This window comes from Onychostruthus taczanowskii, unplaced genomic scaffold (genome assembly GCF_017590055.1).
Source record: "Onychostruthus taczanowskii isolate IOZ18803 unplaced genomic scaffold, ASM1759005v1 scaffold3, whole genome shotgun sequence".
NCBI classification, from domain to species: domain Eukaryota; kingdom Metazoa; phylum Chordata; class Aves; order Passeriformes; family Passeridae; genus Onychostruthus; species Onychostruthus taczanowskii.
The window spans coordinates 25,064,690-25,082,563 of record NW_024500349.1 but is presented as its reverse complement, the minus strand read 5'-3'; the positions used below and the strand labels follow the sequence as shown (position 1 = coordinate 25,082,563).

General features: G+C 60.7%; 2 protein-coding genes across 2 annotated transcripts; one reads left to right on the top strand and one right to left on the bottom strand.

Annotated features, from left to right (window-relative positions):
• Window positions 1-1,871: 1,871 nt before the first annotated feature.
• On the top strand, window positions 1,872-7,788 carry LOC121338025 (zinc finger protein 628-like). Its single transcript, XM_041408568.1, has 5 exons — window positions 1,872-2,201; window positions 4,065-4,208; window positions 5,110-5,230; window positions 5,608-5,721; window positions 6,402-7,788. Exons 1-5 carry the CDS (start codon window positions 1,872-1,874, stop codon window positions 7,427-7,429), a joined length of 1,737 nt encoding a protein of 578 aa, XP_041264502.1. The 3' UTR covers window positions 7,430-7,788.
• Window positions 7,789-8,292: 504 nt separating this feature from the next.
• On the bottom strand, window positions 8,293-17,491 carry LOC121338024 (zinc finger protein 777-like). The gene is made up of 8 exons (XM_041408567.1): window positions 17,405-17,491; window positions 16,633-16,902; window positions 16,383-16,509; window positions 15,760-15,945; window positions 14,201-14,983; window positions 13,473-13,580; window positions 11,971-12,852; window positions 8,293-10,936 (listed from the first exon to the last, which is right to left on the bottom strand). The coding sequence occupies exons 1-8, from the start codon at window positions 17,489-17,491 to the stop codon at window positions 9,918-9,920; spliced, it is 3,462 nt and encodes a 1,153-aa protein (XP_041264501.1). The 3' UTR covers window positions 8,293-9,917.
• Window positions 17,492-17,874: the final 383 nt, after the last annotated feature.

The following is a 17,874-nucleotide window of genomic DNA, read 5'->3' as shown; positions in this document are numbered from 1 at the left end:
GGTGAATCCAAATGTCCTTGTCCTCCACAGAGCCAGCCCAACAGAACTGCACCAGCAATGATGCACTGCTGGAGACAGAGACAACGGAGAGGGGCTGCAGGGAGCCAGAGGAAAGCGGGAATGTGGCAGAGAAAAGTGGGAACTTGGTAGAGGAAAGCCAGAACCTGGTGGAGGAAAGCTGGAGCCTAGTGGAGATAAGTGGGAACCTGATAAAGGAAATCTGGGATGTGGCAGAGGAGAACAGGAGCCCAGCAAAGGAAAACATGAGCCCAGCAGAGGAAAGTGGAAACCCGGCAGAGGAAAGTGGGAACCTGATGGAGGAAAGCAGGAGCCCAGCGGTCCCAGAGAACTGCAGCACATGTGAGTGCCTGGCTAATCCTGCTGCTGCTGTGAGGGGTCCTGGACCCCTGCCTGGCTGTTCCTTACCCACCTTCATCACTGCTCTTGCCCTCACAGCACCTGTCCCTCTGGAAGCCGCTGCTGTCCTGGCGGATCTCAGCCAGCCGACCCCGTCTTCTCTCCACCCGCTCTCCGTGCACTGTCAGGAAGCTGTGGGTCAGAATTCTTCTCCCCCTGCAGCAGGTACTGGGGCAGAACCCTTAGCCCTCTTTGGTGGGCCCAGCAGCTTGGGGTGGGTCTATTGGGCCTCTCTCCAGGCTTGGGGCTTCCAGGAAAGGGAAGCAAATCCTGTTACCAGCCCTGAAACTGTTTTAGATATGGCATGGCATTAGCACACCTGCCCAGACAAGCCCTAGGGTGGTTGTCAGAGTCCCCTGTCCCCCTGGGTGATGTTTTCCACCTCAAACTGCTCCTGGGGTGTCTACAGGAATAAGCGGTGGCTGTTCCTGGCTTTTACACAGTCCAGAGACTGAACTGGAAGAGGAGAGCAGGGCTGGATTTGTGCTGGCTGGGAACAGGGTGGGAAGTGAGGGAGGGTGGGAGCAAAGCCCTTTGCTGTTCCTGCCCTAAAACCATGTGGAAAGTGATGTTTGGATTCTGAAAAATTCCCAGGAGATGCTGAAGCAGGGATCCCAATGGAGGTGCCACAGGAGGAGGTTGCCGCAGAGAAGCTGTCAATGCCCAAAACACCGTCTGAGGGTCTGGAAGAGGACAAGGGTCAGGAAGAGGAGGATGTGAAGGATTCGGGGAATACTGGCCAAGATCTGGTGGCCGACATTCCTGAAGAACCAGGAAAGGAAGTGACACCAGATGTCCACAAAACCACAGAACAGGCAGATCCCAGCCCAGGGGAGCCGGAGAAGGACTCCTGCGAGGGCCGGCCCATGGCCTGGCAGCGAAATTCCGCCCGGGAATTTTACTCCTGCCCCATCTGCAGGAAAACCTTCCTGCTGAAGATCAACCTCCTGATCCACCAGCGTGGCCACACTAACTGGGTGCCCTATGTTTGCGTCCACTGCGACCGCAAGTTCATGTCCAAGAAGAAAATCAGGCGGCACCTCCGCGCCTGGGCGGCCAACGGGACGTGCCAGCCCTCGGAGCTGGAGGTGTGTCCCAGCCAGGTGCCATGCCCAGTATCCCATCCCCAAACCTGGGCAGCTAACGGGACATACCAGGCCTCAGAGCCAGAGGAGTGTCCCAGTAGGACACCGTGCCAAACATCCCAACCCCAATCCTGGGCACCCAATGGCACCTGCCAGCCCTTGGATGCAAATGCGTGTCCCAGCCAGGGGCCATTCCCGGCATCCCAGTGCCCAACATCCCAGCCCCAAACCTGGGCAGCCAACGGGTCCTGTCAGGCCTCGAAGCCAGAGGAGTGTCCCAGCCAGACCCTGTGCCCGTCCTCCCAGCCACAAGCCCCGAGCAGGGACTGTGGCACAGTGTGGCAGGAGCCCGGCCCGGCCAGGTGCTCGATGTCACCTGGAAAAATGATGTACACCTGCACTGAGTGCCGGGAAACCTTCTCCAACCAGGGCTTCCTGACGGTGCACCAGCGCCGGCACTCCGGCCACCACCTCATCCTGTGTCCCTGCTGCAACCGCAGCTTCACCTGGGTCTCGGACTTTGTCCGGCAGCACTGGATGCACATGGGCGTGCGGCCCCACCAGTGCGGCATCTGCCAGAAGACCTTCAAGAGGTTCTCCCACCTCAAGGCGCACCAGAGGATCCACAGGCGGCAGGAGCGGCCGTTCACCTGCGCCAACCCGGTGCCCATGGTGGCGGCACCCGCAGCGGGAGATGGGGTGGGAAGCCAGGCTGTGACCCCCCAGGGATGGGGCGCTGCTGAGGGACTTTGAGATGTCCTCCCGGGAATGGGAGGCTGCTGTTGGATCTCAAGGTGTACACCCAGGGGTGGGAAGCTGCTGCTGAAATTTGAGGTGACCTCCCAGAGATTTAAGGTGACCTCCCACGATGCTGCTGGTGGACTTTGAGGTGACGTCCTGGACACAGGGTGCTGCTGATGGACTTTAAGTTGACCTCCCTAGGATAGGAGGCTGCTGTCTGATCTTGAGGTGAAGAATGGGATGCTGCTGCTGATGGGCTTTAAGGTGTCCTCTCAGGAACAAGATGCTGCTGTTGAGCTTTGAGGTGACCTCCCAAGAGCAGGATGGTGCTACCGGACCTGGAAGTGACTCCCAGGGATGCAATGCTGCTGCTGGATTTTGAAGTGACCTCCTGGGGACCGGAGGCCACTGTCAGATCTTTTCCCCTCTATCCCTCTCCAGATGAAGGCTGGAACATGGACAACATTTTCTGGCTCCCCTGCCCTGATGTGGGGACAGGGGGCACCTGCCCAGCCCATGTGAGGGGGGCTCCTTGTTCCCAAGCCCTGGTGGGGCGGGTGGGATGCTGGGAATGGGTCCCTTTTCTGGAGAGTGCCAATACATGCTGTAGAAACCAGGATGCTGCACGTGGATTCCTTGAGGGGCCTCTGGGAGGGTCCTGCCAGGTCTGGCTGGGTGGGCAGCACCAGGAATGGAATCTGTGGGATGGAGTGATGGAAGAGTGAGAATGGAACACTGTGGGGGAGGTGTCACCTGCTGCTGGGGGGCTGCAGTCCCAGTCTGAGATGGGGTGGGATGGGATTGGGGGTCTGGATGGGCCTCTGGGAATGGCACTGGGGATTTGAGGGCTGGAGCTGTGGTCCTCATGCAGGGGTGGGGATGGATGGGATGAGGATGGAATAGGGGTAGGGTGGGATGGGGGTGAGAGGGGATATGGATGGATGGAATGGGGGTGGATGGGAATGGGATTGATGTAGGGATGGGATTGGGATGGGGTGGGGTGTGACAGAATGGCATGTGGATGTGGATGTGATAGAAACCAGGACGGAGATGGAGATAGGATGGGATGGGACTGATAGAGCTTGGCTCTTCGCTGTGGGACCTGGCAACAGGACAAGAGGAACAGGCAGGAAACTGATGCCCAGGAAGTTCCACCTGGACAGGAGGAAGAACTTCCACCCTATGCAGTGACTGAGCCCTGGAACAGATTGTCCAGAGAGGGTGTGGAGCCTCCCTCACTGGAGATATTCCACAATGGTCTGGACACAATCCTGTGCCATGTGCTCTGGGATAACCCTGTTTGAGCACGGAGGTGAGACCAGATGAGCCACTGTGGTCCCTTCCAGCCTGACTCATTCTGGGATGGGGATGGAGATAGTGTGGGGTCGGGCTGTAGATGGGATGGGATGGGGCTGTACATGGGATGGGATGGGGCTGTACATGGGATGGGATGGGGCTGTACATGGGATGGGATGGGGCTGTACATGGGATGGGATGGGGCTGTACATGGGATGGGATGGGGCTGTACATGGGATGGGATGGGGCTGTACATGGGATGGGATGGGGCTGTACATGGGATGGGATGGGGCTGTACATGGGATGGGATGGGGCTGTACATGGGATGGGATGGGGCTGTACATGGGATGGGATGGGGCTGTACATGGGATGGGATGGGGCTGTACATGGGATGGGATGGGGCTGTACATGGGATGGGATGGGGCTGTAGATGGAATGGGATGGGGCTGTAGATGGGATGAGGCTGTAGATGGGGTGGGGCTGTAGATGGGCTGGGGCTGTAGATGGGCTGGGATGGGGCTGTAGATGGGATGGGGCTGTAGATGGGATGACGCGCTCCTGAGGGACAACTCCCGCCGCCTCCGCCGCATCCAGCGCCAGCTCCGCCGCTGCCGCTGCGGGGGCAACCGCACCGGCACCGGGACCGGCACCGCCCGGGAGCGGACACAGGTAACCGCGACGGGGTCGGGGCCCAGGGAACGGGGACGGGCTCGCACGGGGACAGGATGGGCCCGGGGGACGGGGATGCCACGCGGGGAATGGGAACTGGCTCCATGGAATGAGGAAAGGAACGGGCACAGGGGAGTGGGGATCCGGCTGAGCCCACGGGGACGGGGACGAGCTCTGAGGAATGGGGACGGGGACATGCCAGCGGTGGCAGGGACAAGTTCTGGGTAACGGGATGGGGATGAGCCCGTGGTGGCAGGAATGGGCCCATGCTAATGGGGATGAGTCCCAGGGAACAGGGATGTGCCCCCAGTGACAGGGATGGGGTGTAGGTAATGGGGACAAGCCCCAGATAACAGGAACATGCCAGCGGTGACAAACGGGGACAAGCGCCAGCTAATGGGAATGTGCCAAAGATGGACAGGGATAGCCGTGTCCCAACTCACAGGGATGTGCCCAGGGTGACAGGGACAGGCCACAGGTGTCAGAGATGTGCCCAAAGCAGTGGGAAAGTGCCCCAGGTGACCGTGTGGCCATGGGAAGTGCTGTTGGCTCTCGGGAGCTGCACAGAGCCAGATGGACACGGCTCGTCTGGTGCTTGTCCCTGTTCCCAGGGAAGAGGGGGAGCAGAACACCCACCCCAAGTGTTTCAGCCATGTTGGGCCTTACTGGAGTAATGTGGGGTGGTGCCACTGTCCTGCTCCCACCTGAGGGGTCACTGCTCACCTGGCTGCCAGGATGGATCCTGGGAATCTGCCCCTGCTCTTGGAGGAACAGCTGAGCCTTGCTGGGATGTCTGGGGATGTTTCCCCTGACATGGCTCTGTCCATAGGAGCTCCGGACCCCCAGGGGCTCGGGGAGGGGCTCAGTGGGGACCCCCAGCTGGAGCCTCCTGTACTTCCAGGTGCCAGCGGCGGGCGAGGGTGAGGAGGCCGCTCTGCCGGAGCAGGAGCTGGGGAGCGTGGGCAGCCGGGAGCTCCGTGGGATCGCCAGGAGAGGGAATTACGAGGCCATGGTCCCTCTCGGTGAGGATCACTCAGATCATGTCAGAAGCATCATCATCCCTGGGCTGATGCAGCTTCCAAACCTTCCCCACGTGGAACATGGGGGGATTCCAGGTGACATGTCCTGCAGCTGGCGTTCCTGCACTGTTTTTTCCTGGGATATGGGCTGTACATGGATCATCCTGCAGGGATTTTCTGCAGAGGGTTCTACATTTTAGTACTCTTTAATTTTGGGCTGAAATTTTAGAGCTTGGGTGTCCATCAGGCACTTCCTGGGATTAGCAAAAATCCCGTGCCTGGTTCGGCTGCCTGTGTGATCAGATGTCCTGGAATTCCAGGACCCCACTTTGGCTGGTCCCCACTGTCAGCAGCTCATCCCATTGCTGTCTCCTTCCCAGGGTCTGAGGATGCTGGTTCCAAACCTGCACTGCTGCCACCAGCCGAGGACAGGGAGGATCCAGGGAGCCCCGGGCTGCCAGAGAAGGGTGCGGTGCCAGGACAGCTTGGTGACAGTGAGTGACAGCGAGGGGGGCTGAGGATGGGCACTGACAACCTGCCCAGATTGGGCAGTGTTCTTAAGGATGGAAAATGGGAAAACCTGGGGCAAGGCTCAGTGATGGTGGCTCTGGAGCAGGGTACCTGTGGGTGGATCTCCCTCATGCTTTGGGGAGGCTTTGCTTTGATCCTTTTCCCTGGATTCACATACTTAAACTCTGCCATTCCTGACGGGGTTCTTTCCAGGATGGAGCACTCTGCACCTCAGCTTTGCCTTCACATTCCCTCTGTTTTTTGGTTTTTTTTGGTGAGGATTGCATTGTCAGTCCATAGTGTCATTGAGTCCAGCATGCCCAGGGCAGTGGTGAAGTCTCCATTCCCGGAAGGACTTAAAAGCTGTGTGGATGTGGCAGCTGGGGACATGGGACAGTGGTGGCCTTGGCAGTGCTTAGTTGATGATTGGACTTGATGATGTTGAAGGGCTTTGCAAACCTCCCTAATTCCGTGATTCCATGATGTCCCTGAGGTCCAACAAGCTGCCCAGACAGCCCCCCTGCACCTCATCTCCTCCTGGGAATCCTTTCCTGCTCCCTTTTGTTCTTTGCCAGTTCCTCTCACCTCTGCTCCCGCTCCCACTCTGGAGCTGCAGGCACGGGAGGCCTTCCCTTCCCGGGAATGAACTGCGGTCTCTCCACAGGTGAGATGATCGTGATCAAGACGGAAGAGCAGCAGCCGCAGGAGGACGCAGCCGAGCTCCTGGCACTGCCGATGGTGCCGGCGGTCAGGCTGGACGAGGAGGTTCCCCTCAGCCAGGAGCAGCCGGTTTCCTGGGACAGCCACGGCGTGGCCGGGCCGAAAGCGGCCGGAGAGGGCTTGGGGGAATTCTGCCTGGGCGAATTCAAGCCGGTGGTGGTGCCGGCGGAGGCTCACCCTGCCCCGGGCCTGCCCTTCCCCACGGAGCACGCGCTGGGCGCGGGCACGGAGCAGCCGTTCGCGCTCGCCCAGGGAATGCCGCCGGGAGAAGACCCCGCGGCCGAGGTGGCGTCGCCGCAGCCCGGCTGGGAGCAGCAGAGTCCCCAGGACGATCCCCGGGCTCTGCCGCCGGGCTGGAAGAGCGTCCGGCTGACGCGGAACCTCCTGGCGCGGCAGCAGAGCCGGGAGAGGAAGAGCAACGGCTCCTTCATCTGCACGTCCTGCGGGAAGAGCCTGGCCCACCACGCCGCGCTGCTGCGGCACCAGCGCCTGCACACGGGCGAGCGGCCCTTCCAGTGCCCGGCCTGCGGCAAGAGCTTCAACGAGAAGTCCAACCTCAACAAGCACTACCGGATCCACACCGGGGAGCGGCCGTACCGCTGCCCCGCCTGCGGCAAGGGCTTCGTGCAGAAGCACCACCTGCAGAAGCACCAGCGCATCCACGGGCCGCAGCTGCGCGGCGCGTGGCCGGGCCGGGCTGCGCGGGGCGGCGGCGCCGCCGGGGAGCGGCTGTACCGCTGCATCGAGTGCGCCGAGAGCTTCCCCCAGAAAGCGTCGCTGGAGGAGCACCAGCGCCGGCACACCCAGCAGCGGCCCTTCCAGTGCCACGGCTGCACCAAGAGCTTCCGGCACCGGCAGTCGCTGAACCACCACCAGAAGGTGCACGCCGTGGCCACCTCTCCGGCCGGCAGCTTGCCGGGACACGAGCCGGAGCTGGAGCCCTGCGAGGCTCTGAGCCAGGACAATCGGTAGCCAGAGGGCTGGAGAAGGGAAGGGACGGTGGTTCTTCAGCCTGGGACACGCCGGGCAGCTGGGACTTGTGGCAGCACCGGGAGTTTGTGCACGATGCTGTGGGACCACCCGGGTCTCGGGAGGAGGAGCGAAGAGGAGGGAGCCTGCTGTGCTGTTCGGCAGGGAAGGGCCCAGGGTGGGATGGGACTGGCCACGAGGCAGCAGAGGAGGGTGAGTGACTGGAGCTGAGCCGGCTGTGCCGCTGCCCTGTGGATTCAGCAGAGGAGGGGCCCTTTCGGATCCCGTGGTGGAACTCGGGTTGTTTGAACACCAGCACTGTGCAGGGAGGGGGGCTGGGAGCGGTCAGTGGCCTGGGGGCAGCTGATAGCCCCGAGAAGGCTGTGGGGGCTGGGTGGGAAGAGAATCAGATAAAAGACTGAGCTGACTGGTCTCCTGTTGTGCTCTGGGGCACCTGGGGGGGGTGACATCCCTGGCTCAACGGGGATGGGGCCATCAGGGGAGGAATGCAGAGCTACCTGCTGGGAATGTGTGATGGGAATGTGGAGCAGTCACACAGGAATCCCCCACAGGATTCTCAGTAGGATCTGGGCACTCTGGGACTCCCTGGCAGTGCTGAGGGACATGTCCCACCCATGGTGGCCAGGCCCATTCCATCCCCTGCCCTTCCCTGCTTCCCTCACCGCTCATCCTTCCTGGCTGGCATTCCACAGCTCTCCCAGTGGTCTGGGGGCTCTGGAGCTGCTGGCACTGACTCCCAAAACCCTCCTGCTGAGAGCTGTCCTGGCTGATCCCAGTTCTGTGCCCACAGGCACCAGCACAGCCCCCAAAGCAGCCAGACATAGAGACAAATACTTTATTGATTCCACAGCCTGAGAAAGGGATCGGGAATGTCGCAGGAAATGCTGCTCCTGGTTACAGCAGATTTAGAAATGCCAGGCTGGGGCTGCTCGCCCTCCTGCTGGCCTTCAGCACTGGCAAACCAGCTCAGCCATGCCCCTAGGATCGACTGGGGAGCACTGGCATCTCTACCTGGGCAGGGATAACCAGCCACTGGCTCACTGCCAGATCCATGGCTCCTGCTGCAGGGAATGCTCCACACTGCAATCCCAGGGGCAGGAAGTGTGAGACACCAGCCCAGAGGAGCAGTGGGATGTCGTGTGTATTCCTGTGGAGCAGCTCAGATGCTGCTGTCCATCCCATGGAGCAGGAGGTGGCTGAGGGTCATACCTGGATGTATGCACAGGCATTCCCTCAGCTCCCAAAGCTTCCCACAGCAGCACCATCACACCTTGGGAGTGACTTGGAATGAAAGATGGGAAAAGCCTACCAGTGCTCACTGCTCAGAGAGGAACAGAGATCTCAGGATATCAAATAATTACCTCAAACAACTCAAACCAAAAAAAAAAAAAAAGGAAAACTAAATGCAAGAGTCCCAACAGCTGCTCCACCGTGTCCGTGTGGCGCTGGCTCCGGGCGGGAGGTTCTCCCTGTGCACAGCCAGCATGTGGAAGGCACGTGGGGCTCTGGCCAAGGACACTGCTCTGGTGGCTCCAGGGGACACTGGGGCAGCGCCAGGCCTGGCTTCCACTGGCTGCCTCTGGGCAGGTCCCCTCTCCCTGACTGAGGTAGCTGCAGAACTGTTTTCCCATAGGATTCATTATGGTGGGATTTTGGGCAAAAGGGGACGAGCTGTGGTTGGGAGAGTGGGAGTTTCCTCTAGAGCTGAGGGGCTGCTCCGTGCAGGCGGATCCACAAGGATTGGGGTGCTGCTGCAGCATGGGGCTGGCTGACCCGTCAAGTATTCCAAAAATCATTCTGCACCTGTGCAGGATAGTCCTGAGAGTGCCTGTGGCCTTCCTCACGGACCTGCCGGGATCCCCGGAATATGCCAGCACAGAATGTTGGGGTTTGGTTTGTCCTATGGATCTTCCAGTGCAAAGCTCCAGTGTTCCCAGCCTGCTGAAGGGGCTGTTGGCGGATCTCCTCCCCAGGCTGGGGGTGACAAGGGTGGCCAGGACACGGTGGGATCTCAGAGATGTCACTCACCATCTGGTGTCTCAGTCAGGATGCTTGTTCCATGGAGCAAAGGGCTGCATGGGAATGCTGCCAGCTCCATTCCCTTCTCCCTGCCCTCTTCAGTTGTGTTTCTGAATGCAAGGAGTCAGCTCCAACATCAAGGAATGGGAAAGCTCTGCTCCTGTATGACCAGGATTCACCTGGTCATCTCCCAGGAATGTCAGCTTGGGGAAATTCCAAGTATCGGCCAACAGGAACAAGTCAGTGGAATGGTGAAGCATTATGGATCACTGGAGGCTTCTGCAATTTGTTCTCTATTGCGGTCACCAAGCTTCCCACTCTTTCTACAACCCGGGAAGCTCCTAAAACACAGCAGATTCCCATTCTTGGTGTCCCACCAGGTGCAAACCCAACAAGCAGCTTCCTTCCAGGGACACGCACGGCTCAGATCTGTCCCGGGGTCTGTCATCCGTCATTTCTCTGTCATCTCCGAAACCACTGCCCTGGATCCCAGCTGGACCACGGGCTGCACAGCTTTCCTGATGCAGTCAGGGAGTGGGGAGCCTTTGTCTGGGAGCCCCACTGGCACTGCCTCCAACAGCAGCACACTGGGCAGGCTCGCTTTTGCAGCCTCAGGGCTCCCATTCTCTTGGGAAGGGCTCCTCTCGGCCTCGGGAGCTTGGTGCTGCAGGGATGCCGGGATAGCAGCAGGACACTGGGCCTCGGCCTTCCGCTGGAGTGCGTCCACAGCCCTCTCGTGGATCTTCTTGTGGCGCAGGAGGTGATTGCTGCGGGTGAAGCACTTATTGCAGGAGCTGCAGCAGTAGGGCCGGTCCCGCTTGTGGGTCTGGAGGTGCCGCCGCATCGACGTGGACCAGGCCAGGAACTTCTTGCAGTGGGGGCACTTCTGCCTGGAATTGGGCGCCTGCACCATCCCTGTGCCAGACAGGCCCTCTCTGTCCGGCTCCTCCTTGGGCTGGCTCAGCCACGTCCCCCCGGCGTGGCCGCCGTCGCCGCACACGTCCCTGCGCGGGCGGACGCGCAGCTCGGGGTGGACGTTGCCCCAGACCTTGGCCCCGAAGGCTCTGTCCTTGACGTGGATGCTGCGGTGAAGGTCCAGGTGCCGTTTGGTGCTGAAGCCGATCTCGCACACGGGGCACTCGTAGGGCCCCTCCTTGGCGTGGCTGCGCTGGTGGATGATGAGGTTGATCTTGAGGCGGAAGCGCTTCCCGCACTCCGTGCAGGGATGGGACCATTCCCGCACGTACCCGCGCCGGCAGTTGCCCATCAGGAGGTTGCTGGCCTCGCACCGGTTCGGCTTTTTCTTGATCTTGGCTTTCACCAGCTCATTTTTGGGACACTTCTGGATCTCTGAGTCGGGAGAGGGTGTGGATTCCTCTGCCGGCAGCTCAAGCTCCTCTTCCTTCACCTTGATGTCCTCAAGAGAAGCCCCTTCACATAGTGTTTCATCTTCCATGGATAAGGCTTCCTCTGGAACAGAGAAACACCATGTTGGTGTCAGCACCAGTGTGACACAGGACCAGGGCCCCACCCTGTGCTGGCACTGCCAGGGCATCTCCAGTTCCAGGGGCAGCTCTGGGCTTCTCCTGACATGAAAGACATTGAGGGGTTGGAGCATGTCCAGAGCTGGGGAAGAGTCTGGAGCCCCAGGAGGGGCTGAGTGAGCTGGGAAAGGGGCTCAGCCTGGAGAAAAGGAGGTTCAGGGGGACCTTGTGGCTCTGCACAATTCCTGACAGGAGCAGGGTGGGCTTTGCTGCCAGGGTATAGGGACAGGGCAAGGGGAAACAGCCTCAGGGCTGGGCTAGGGAAGGTTCAGGTTGGATACTGGGAAAATTCCTTCCCCAGAAGTGTTGTCCATCCATAGCACAGTGGCCCAGGGCAGAGATGGAGTCCAGGCTGAGCCCTCTGTGGGTGCCATCGGGACCCCACCTCTAAACCCACAGGATGTTGCAGGAAAAAATAAAAGGAACCCCTGAAGCTTCATTTTCCCTCCCTATTTCAAGCCCTCTCCCTGCCCTCTTCAGTTGTGTTTCTGAATGCAAGGAGTCAGCTCCAACATCAAGGAAAGCTCTGCTCCTGTATGACCAGGATTCACCTGGTCATCTCCCAGGAATGTCAGCTTGGGGAAATTCCAAGTATCGGCCAACAGGAACAAGTCAGTGGAATGGTGAAGCATTATGGATCACTGGAGGCTTCTGCAATTTGTTCTCTATTGCGGTCACCAAGCTTCCCACTCTTTCTACAACCCGGGAAGCTCCTAAAACACAGCAGATTCCCATTCTTGGTGTCCCACCAGGTGCAAACCCAACAAGCAGCTTCCTTCCAGGGACACGCACGGCTCAGATCTGTCCCGGGGTCTGTCATCCGTCATTTCTCTGTCATCTCCGAAACCACTGCCCTGGATCCCAGCTGGACCACGGGCTGCACAGCTTTCCTGATGCAGTCAGGGAGTGGGGAGCCTTTGTCTGGGAGCCCCACTGGCACTGCCTCCAACAGCAGCACACTGGGCAGGCTCGCTTTTGCAGCCTCAGGGCTCCCATTCTCTTGGGAAGGGCTCCTCTCGGCCTCGGGAGCTTGGTGCTGCAGGGATGCCGGGATAGCAGCAGGACACTGGGCCTCGGCCTTCCGCTGGAGTGCGTCCACAGCCCTCTCGTGGATCTTCTTGTGGCGTAGGAGGTGATTGCTGCGGGTGAAGCACTTATTGCAGGAGCTGCAGCAGTAGGGCCGGTCCCGCTTGTGGGTCTGGAGGTGCCGCCGCATCGACGTGGACCAGGCCAGGAACTTCTTGCAGTGGGGGCACTTCTGCCTGGAATTGGGCGCCTGCACCATCCCTGTGCCAGACAGGCCCTCTCTGTCCGGCTCCTCCTTGGGCTGGCTCAGCCACGTCCCCCCGGCGTGGCCGCCGTCGCCGCACACGTCCCTGCGCGGGCGGACGCGCAGCTCGGGGTGGACGTTGCCCCAGACCTTGGCCCCGAAGGCTCTGTCCTTGACGTGGATGCTGCGGTGAAGGTCCAGGTGCCGTTTGGTGCTGAAGCCGATCTCGCACACGGGGCACTCGTAGGGCCCCTCCTTGGCGTGGCTGCGCTGGTGGATGATGAGGTTGATCTTGAGGCGGAAGCGCTTCCCGCACTCCGTGCAGGGATGGGACCATTCCCGCACGTACCCGCGCCGGCAGTTGCCCATCAGGAGGTTGCTGGCCTCGCACCGGTTCGGCTTTTTCTTGATCTTGGCTTTCACCAGCTCATTTTTGGGACACTTCTGGATCTCTGAGTCGGGAGAGGGTGTGGATTCCTCTGCCGGCAGCTCAAGCTCCTCTTCCTTCACCTTGATGTCCTCAAGAGAAGCCCCTTCACATAGTGTTTCATCTTCCATGGATAAGGCTTCCTCTGGAACAGAGAAACACCATGTTGGTGTCAGCACCAGTGTGACACAGGACCAGGGCCCCACCCTGTGCTGGCACTGCCAGGGCATCTCCAGTTCCAGGGGCAGCTCTGGGCTTCTCCTGACATGAAAGACATTGAGGGGTTGGAGCATGTCCAGAGCTGGGGAAGAGTCTGGAGCCCCAGGAGGGGCTGAGTGAGCTGGGAAAGGGGCTCAGCCTGGAGAAAAGGAGGTTCAGGGGGACCTTGTGGCTCTGCACAATTCCTGACAGGAGCAGGGTGGGCTTTGCTGCCAGGGTATAGGGACAGGGCAAGGGGAAACAGCCTCAGGGCTGGGCTAGGGAAGGTTCAGGTTGGATACTGGGAAAATTCCTTCCCCAGAAGTGTTGTCCATCCATAGCACAGTGACCCAGGGCAGGGATGGAGTGCCCATCCCTGGAGGGCTCCCAGGCTGAGCCCTCCGTGGGTGCCATCGGGACCCCACCTCTAAACCCACAGGATGTTGCAGGAAAAAATAAAAGGAACCCCTGAAGCTTCATTTTCCCTCCCTATTTCAAGCCCATCAGCTCTGGAAGCTGCTTCCCACACTCTGCCAGGCCCCATGTCCCCAGCACAGGGTGACTCACCAGTGTCAGGCTCTCCCGGGTCCTCCTCCATCTCCACGTCCTCCTCTGCCACTGTTCCCAGCTGATGCTCCCCCAGGGACATCACGTTCATCATCAGGATGGGGACCTCTGTTTGCAGGGAACAGGGATTTGAAAGACCCATGGAGGCCTCCCAGGTCTCTACTCCAGCATTATGAGCCAGGGATTGCTGGGAGTGTGTGGAAGAGCTGGAGAAAGCTGCGGCTCAAGAGCCAGGATGTGGATCAGCTATCAGGAAAATTCCTTCTGGAAAGGGCTGTCCAGCCCAGGAACAGGCAGTGGTGGAGTCCCTGCTCCTACAGGGATTTAAAAGCCGTGTGGATGTGGCACCTGGGGACATGGGGCCTTGGCAGTGCTGGGGGACAGTTGGACCCAATGGTCTCAGAGGGCTTTTCCAACCCCAGCGATTCTGTGGAAAGGCTGGAACGTGTCAGGAGGAACTGGAGTGAAGCCACACGTGGGCAAAAAGCAGAGGGAGGGCTGGGAGGGAAGGACACCAAGGTGCCACCTCAGAGAGCAGCCTCACCCCACCATCTCCACAGGCTGCATTCCCATATCCAGACCCTCTTCCAGTGTGCCGTGACATCCCAAGGCTCCCTGGCAATGCCTCTCCAAGCACCAGGGCCATGCACCTCTGCCCTGGACTCTGCCAGAGCCCCAGAGAGCTGGGAAAGGGGAAGCACATCCTCCCTGGCACCCCTGGAACTCACCTGGGCCGGCTGCCATGGGCATGGCATCCTCTCCCGAAGCCTCTTCCTGCTGCTCCATCTCTCCTGGTGTCTGTGGGGGCTTCTGATTGTTGGGGACACCTGTCTGGAGGGGATTCTGACTGTCCCCAGTCTGTGTCTGAGGCAGTGTCTGGCTGTCCCCTTTGTCTGCCTGTGGGGACTTGGGGCTGTTCCCAGTCTGTGCCTGTGGGGGTTTTGGGCTGTTCCCACTCTGTGTCCTTGGGGACTTTGGGCTGTTCCCATTCTGTGTCCTTGGGGACTTTGGGCTGTTCCCACTCCGTGTCCATGGGGACTCTGGGCTGTCCCCAGTCTGTGTCTGTAGGGTTTTCTGGCTGTTCCCACTTCGTGTCCATGAGGATTTTGGGCTGTCCCCAGTCTGTGTCTGTGGGGGGTTCTGGCTGTCCCCAGCCTGTATTTGTGGGGTTTTCTGGCTGTTCCCACTCCGTGTCCATGGGCACTTTTGGCTGTTCCCACTCTGTGCCCATGGGCACTTTGGGCTGTTCCCACTCCGTGTCCATGAGGATTTTGGGCTGTCCCCAGTCTGTATCTGTGGGGTTTTCTGGCTGTTCCCACTCCGAGTCCGTGGGGATTTCGGGCTGTTCCCAATCTGTGTCTCTGGGGGTTCCTGGCTGTCCCCAGTCTGTATCTGTGGGGTTTTCTGGCTGTCCCCATTCTGTGTCCATGAGGGCTCGGGACCCTTTTTGTTGCTGGGCTCTTCATCCCTCTCGAGGCAGGTCCGGCCGCTGGGCTTGGACTCGGCACCGTCTGTTCCCAGGGCACAGAACAGGGGCTTTGTTAGGATTTAACTGCACCTTTATCCTGCCAGATTCCCAAAGTGAGCCTTGTCCCCTCTCCCAGCCCCGGCAGAGACACAAACACCTCCAACCCCGGTGGCAGAGCTGCCTCCTTGGCCCCATGGCAGGATCCACACAGGAGAGAACATGAACCCCAAAGGAGATGTCCCTCTGTGTCCCTTTTCCTCTCCCCAAACTCCCACCTGGGCTCCAGGTGAGTTTTCCCATGGGACAGCACCTGCCCAGTTTTTCCTGGGCTGCCTTTAACCTTCCCAGCTCCTCAATTCTGCAGGAAAGAGCACGGCTCTTCCCACATCTCCGCTGCTCCCAGCTCTGTCTGGGTCTGTCCTTTTCCAGCACCTTCCACCTTCCTGCCCAGCCCTCTCACTCTAAATCCATGCCCCAAGGCTCCCCAGACTCCTCTGTTCCCCCAGGACAAACCAAGCAGCTCCAGCCTCCTCCTCCCAGCTCCTCACTTCCCAGCACGTTTCCTGTCCCTGCACAGCAGGCAGGAATGTCTCTGGAAGCCCCAGTCTTACAGGAGGCCTCTCCCACTGCTCCAGACCCTCCTGCAAGGCTTTGACTGCTTTTCTCCATGGGATTCATGGGGTTCATCCCACCAGGCACAACCACTCCTCTTGGAATGAAGATTCACAGAGCTCTGGGGTGCTTCAGTCCATGGAGCGAGCCCTTCCTTCCTCAGGAAGGGGAGATCTCCAGGAAAAGCCACCTCCTCTTGGCACCCACCTGGGGCAGCTTCCATGGGGCTTCCATCTCCTCCAGCCTCGTCTGCCTTGTCCCTCTCTTCTGCTGCCCGGAGGGGCTCCTGACCGTCCCCAGTCTGTGTCCATGGGGGCTCCTGACCCTCTCTGTCACTGAGCTCTTCATCCCTCTCCATCTGGGACAGGATGTCGGGCTTGGACACGGCGTAGTCTGGTCGTGGGGCAGAGGATGGGGGGTTGATTAGGATTTGGCTGTGTCTTTAGTCGGCACATTCCAACACTGACCCTCGTCCCCTATCCCGGTCCTGGTGGAGACACAAACACCTCATCCCTGCTCCAAACACTTCCTTGGTCCCAAGGCAAGATCCACCCCCAAGCACAGCTTGGGGAGCAGCTGAGGCAGAGAGGATCTTAACCAGCAGAACAAGAACAAAAATCCCAAATGAGGGAAAAGCTTTGGATGGAACATTTCCCTCTAGTGGAAGTCAGGGACACCTCCCACTATCCCAGGTTGCCCCAAGCCCCATCCAACCTGCCTTTGGACACTGCCAGGGATGTGGGCAACCTGGGCCAGGCCCTCACCACCTCACAGCCTTCCAAACCCAGGCTATTCCATGATTCCATGAGCTCCAGCTCCCCAAGCCTTACCCAGGGACACCAAGGTCTCATAGTTGCCCCTCATCACGGCCCTGTACAGATCCTTCTGCCAGCGCTCCAGCCTCTCCCACTCCAGCTCGTTGAAATACACCGAGATATCATCGAAGGTGAGCGGCACCTGGAATCACAGGGAACTCCCTGGAACCACGCCTGCCTCGGGACACGTCCAGCCCCGCTGTGGGGGCACAGGAGCTCGGCCCCCAGCCCAGTCCCCAGGATGCCTGGGAAGCGCCGCCGCTACCTTGGGGATCTCCCCTCCAGAGGCGGGGGGCAGGCGCAGGATCCAGAAGTTCCTGTTCTTGAGGAGGTTCTCCAGGTTGAGCAGGCGCTGCTGCAGCTGCCCGTAGCCCTGCAGGAGGGTGCTCAGGGCGGCCAGGCCGCTGCCCAGCTCCCCGACCAGGTTCTCGCAGGCCAGCAGCCGCCGCTCGGCGCGCTCCGTGCGGCTCCGCAGCTCCTGCAGCTCCGACGGGGCCGTGCCCGGCGCCGCCTTCCGCCGGAGGCTGCCCGACACCTGCGGGGGAGTCAGGGTCAGGGGCCTGGCCACAGGGTGCTCAGGGAATGGGGACCCCCGAGGGATGCCCCCAGACCCCAGTTCCGCAGGGATCTGCCAGAGCCTGGCCGCCACCCCCATGTCCCCCTGTCCCCTTTGCCACGGACTAAAGGGAGACCCCCTGAACAGACACCCCAGGGGAGCCCCCAGGAGCAGCACCTCTGGGGGGTTCCCCAGTTCCTCCTTTCCCAGAGCAGCGTCCCTGGGAGATCCCTTCACCCCCATGAACCGGCATCCCCGGGGCAGCCCATCCTCCCGAGCTGTCATCCACGCCCAGGATCCAGAGGGACACCCCTGACTCCCAGACCCAGCACCCCTGGGGGCTCCCCCAGCACCCCCTCCCTGGGGGATCCCTCAACCCCCCAGAACCAGCCGTCCCGGAGACCCCCGAGCTGTCACCCCCAAGGGCCGCCCCATGCCACCTCCCTCCCTCCATCCCCAGCACCCCGAGGGACGCCCTGACCTCCAGTGCCACTTCTCCCGTGGGACCCCCGCGCGCCCCTGACCCAGCACCGCTGCGGCCCGCCCCGTCCCGTGTCCCGTCGCGCATCCCGGCCCGTGGCCCGTGGCCCGGGCGGGCCCTGACCTGCGCGGGCCCCCGGCGGGACAGGCGGGGCCAGCCCCAGTGTCACCAAGGCCGGGGTCGCCAAGGCCGGAGCTCCGGACCCTCCCCGGGCCCTGAACTGGGAGCCCTGCGGGACCCCCGGACCAGCCCCACGTCCTCTGGGAGCAGCATTCCTGGGGGATCTCCCCATCCCTGGGATCCAGCATTCCTGGGGATCCGCCATTCCCCTGAACTGCGAGTCCTGCGGGACCCCCAGACCAGCCGTACATCCTCTGGGAGCAGCATTCCTGGGGGATCTCCCCATCCCTGTGATCCCAGCATTCTGGGGAACCTCCCATACCCTCGGACTGACGTTCCTGAGGGACCCT

Coding starts and splice junctions, on each gene's coding strand:
- LOC121338025 (XM_041408568.1), top strand. CDS start 1,872: ATGTCACCTGGAAAAATGATGTACACCTGCACTGAGTGCCGGGAAACC. Junction 4,209..5,109: donor CCGCCCGGGAGCGGACACAG/GTAACCGCGACG, acceptor CTGTACTTCCAG/GTGCCAGCGGCGGGCGAGGG. Junction 5,722..6,401: donor GCCAGGACAGCTTGGTGACA/GTGAGTGACAGC, acceptor GTCTCTCCACAG/GTGAGATGATCGTGATCAAG.
- LOC121338024 (XM_041408567.1), bottom strand. CDS start 17,491: ATGCGCGACGGGACACGGGACGGGGCGGGCCGCAGCGGTGCTGGGTCA. Junction 15,946..16,382: donor TGAGACCTTGGTGTCCCTGG/GTAAGGCTTGGG, acceptor CCCCACGACCAG/ACTACGCCGTGTCCAAGCCC. Junction 14,984..15,759: donor CCCCATGGAAGCTGCCCCAG/GTGGGTGCCAAG, acceptor CCCTGGGAACAG/ACGGTGCCGAGTCCAAGCCC.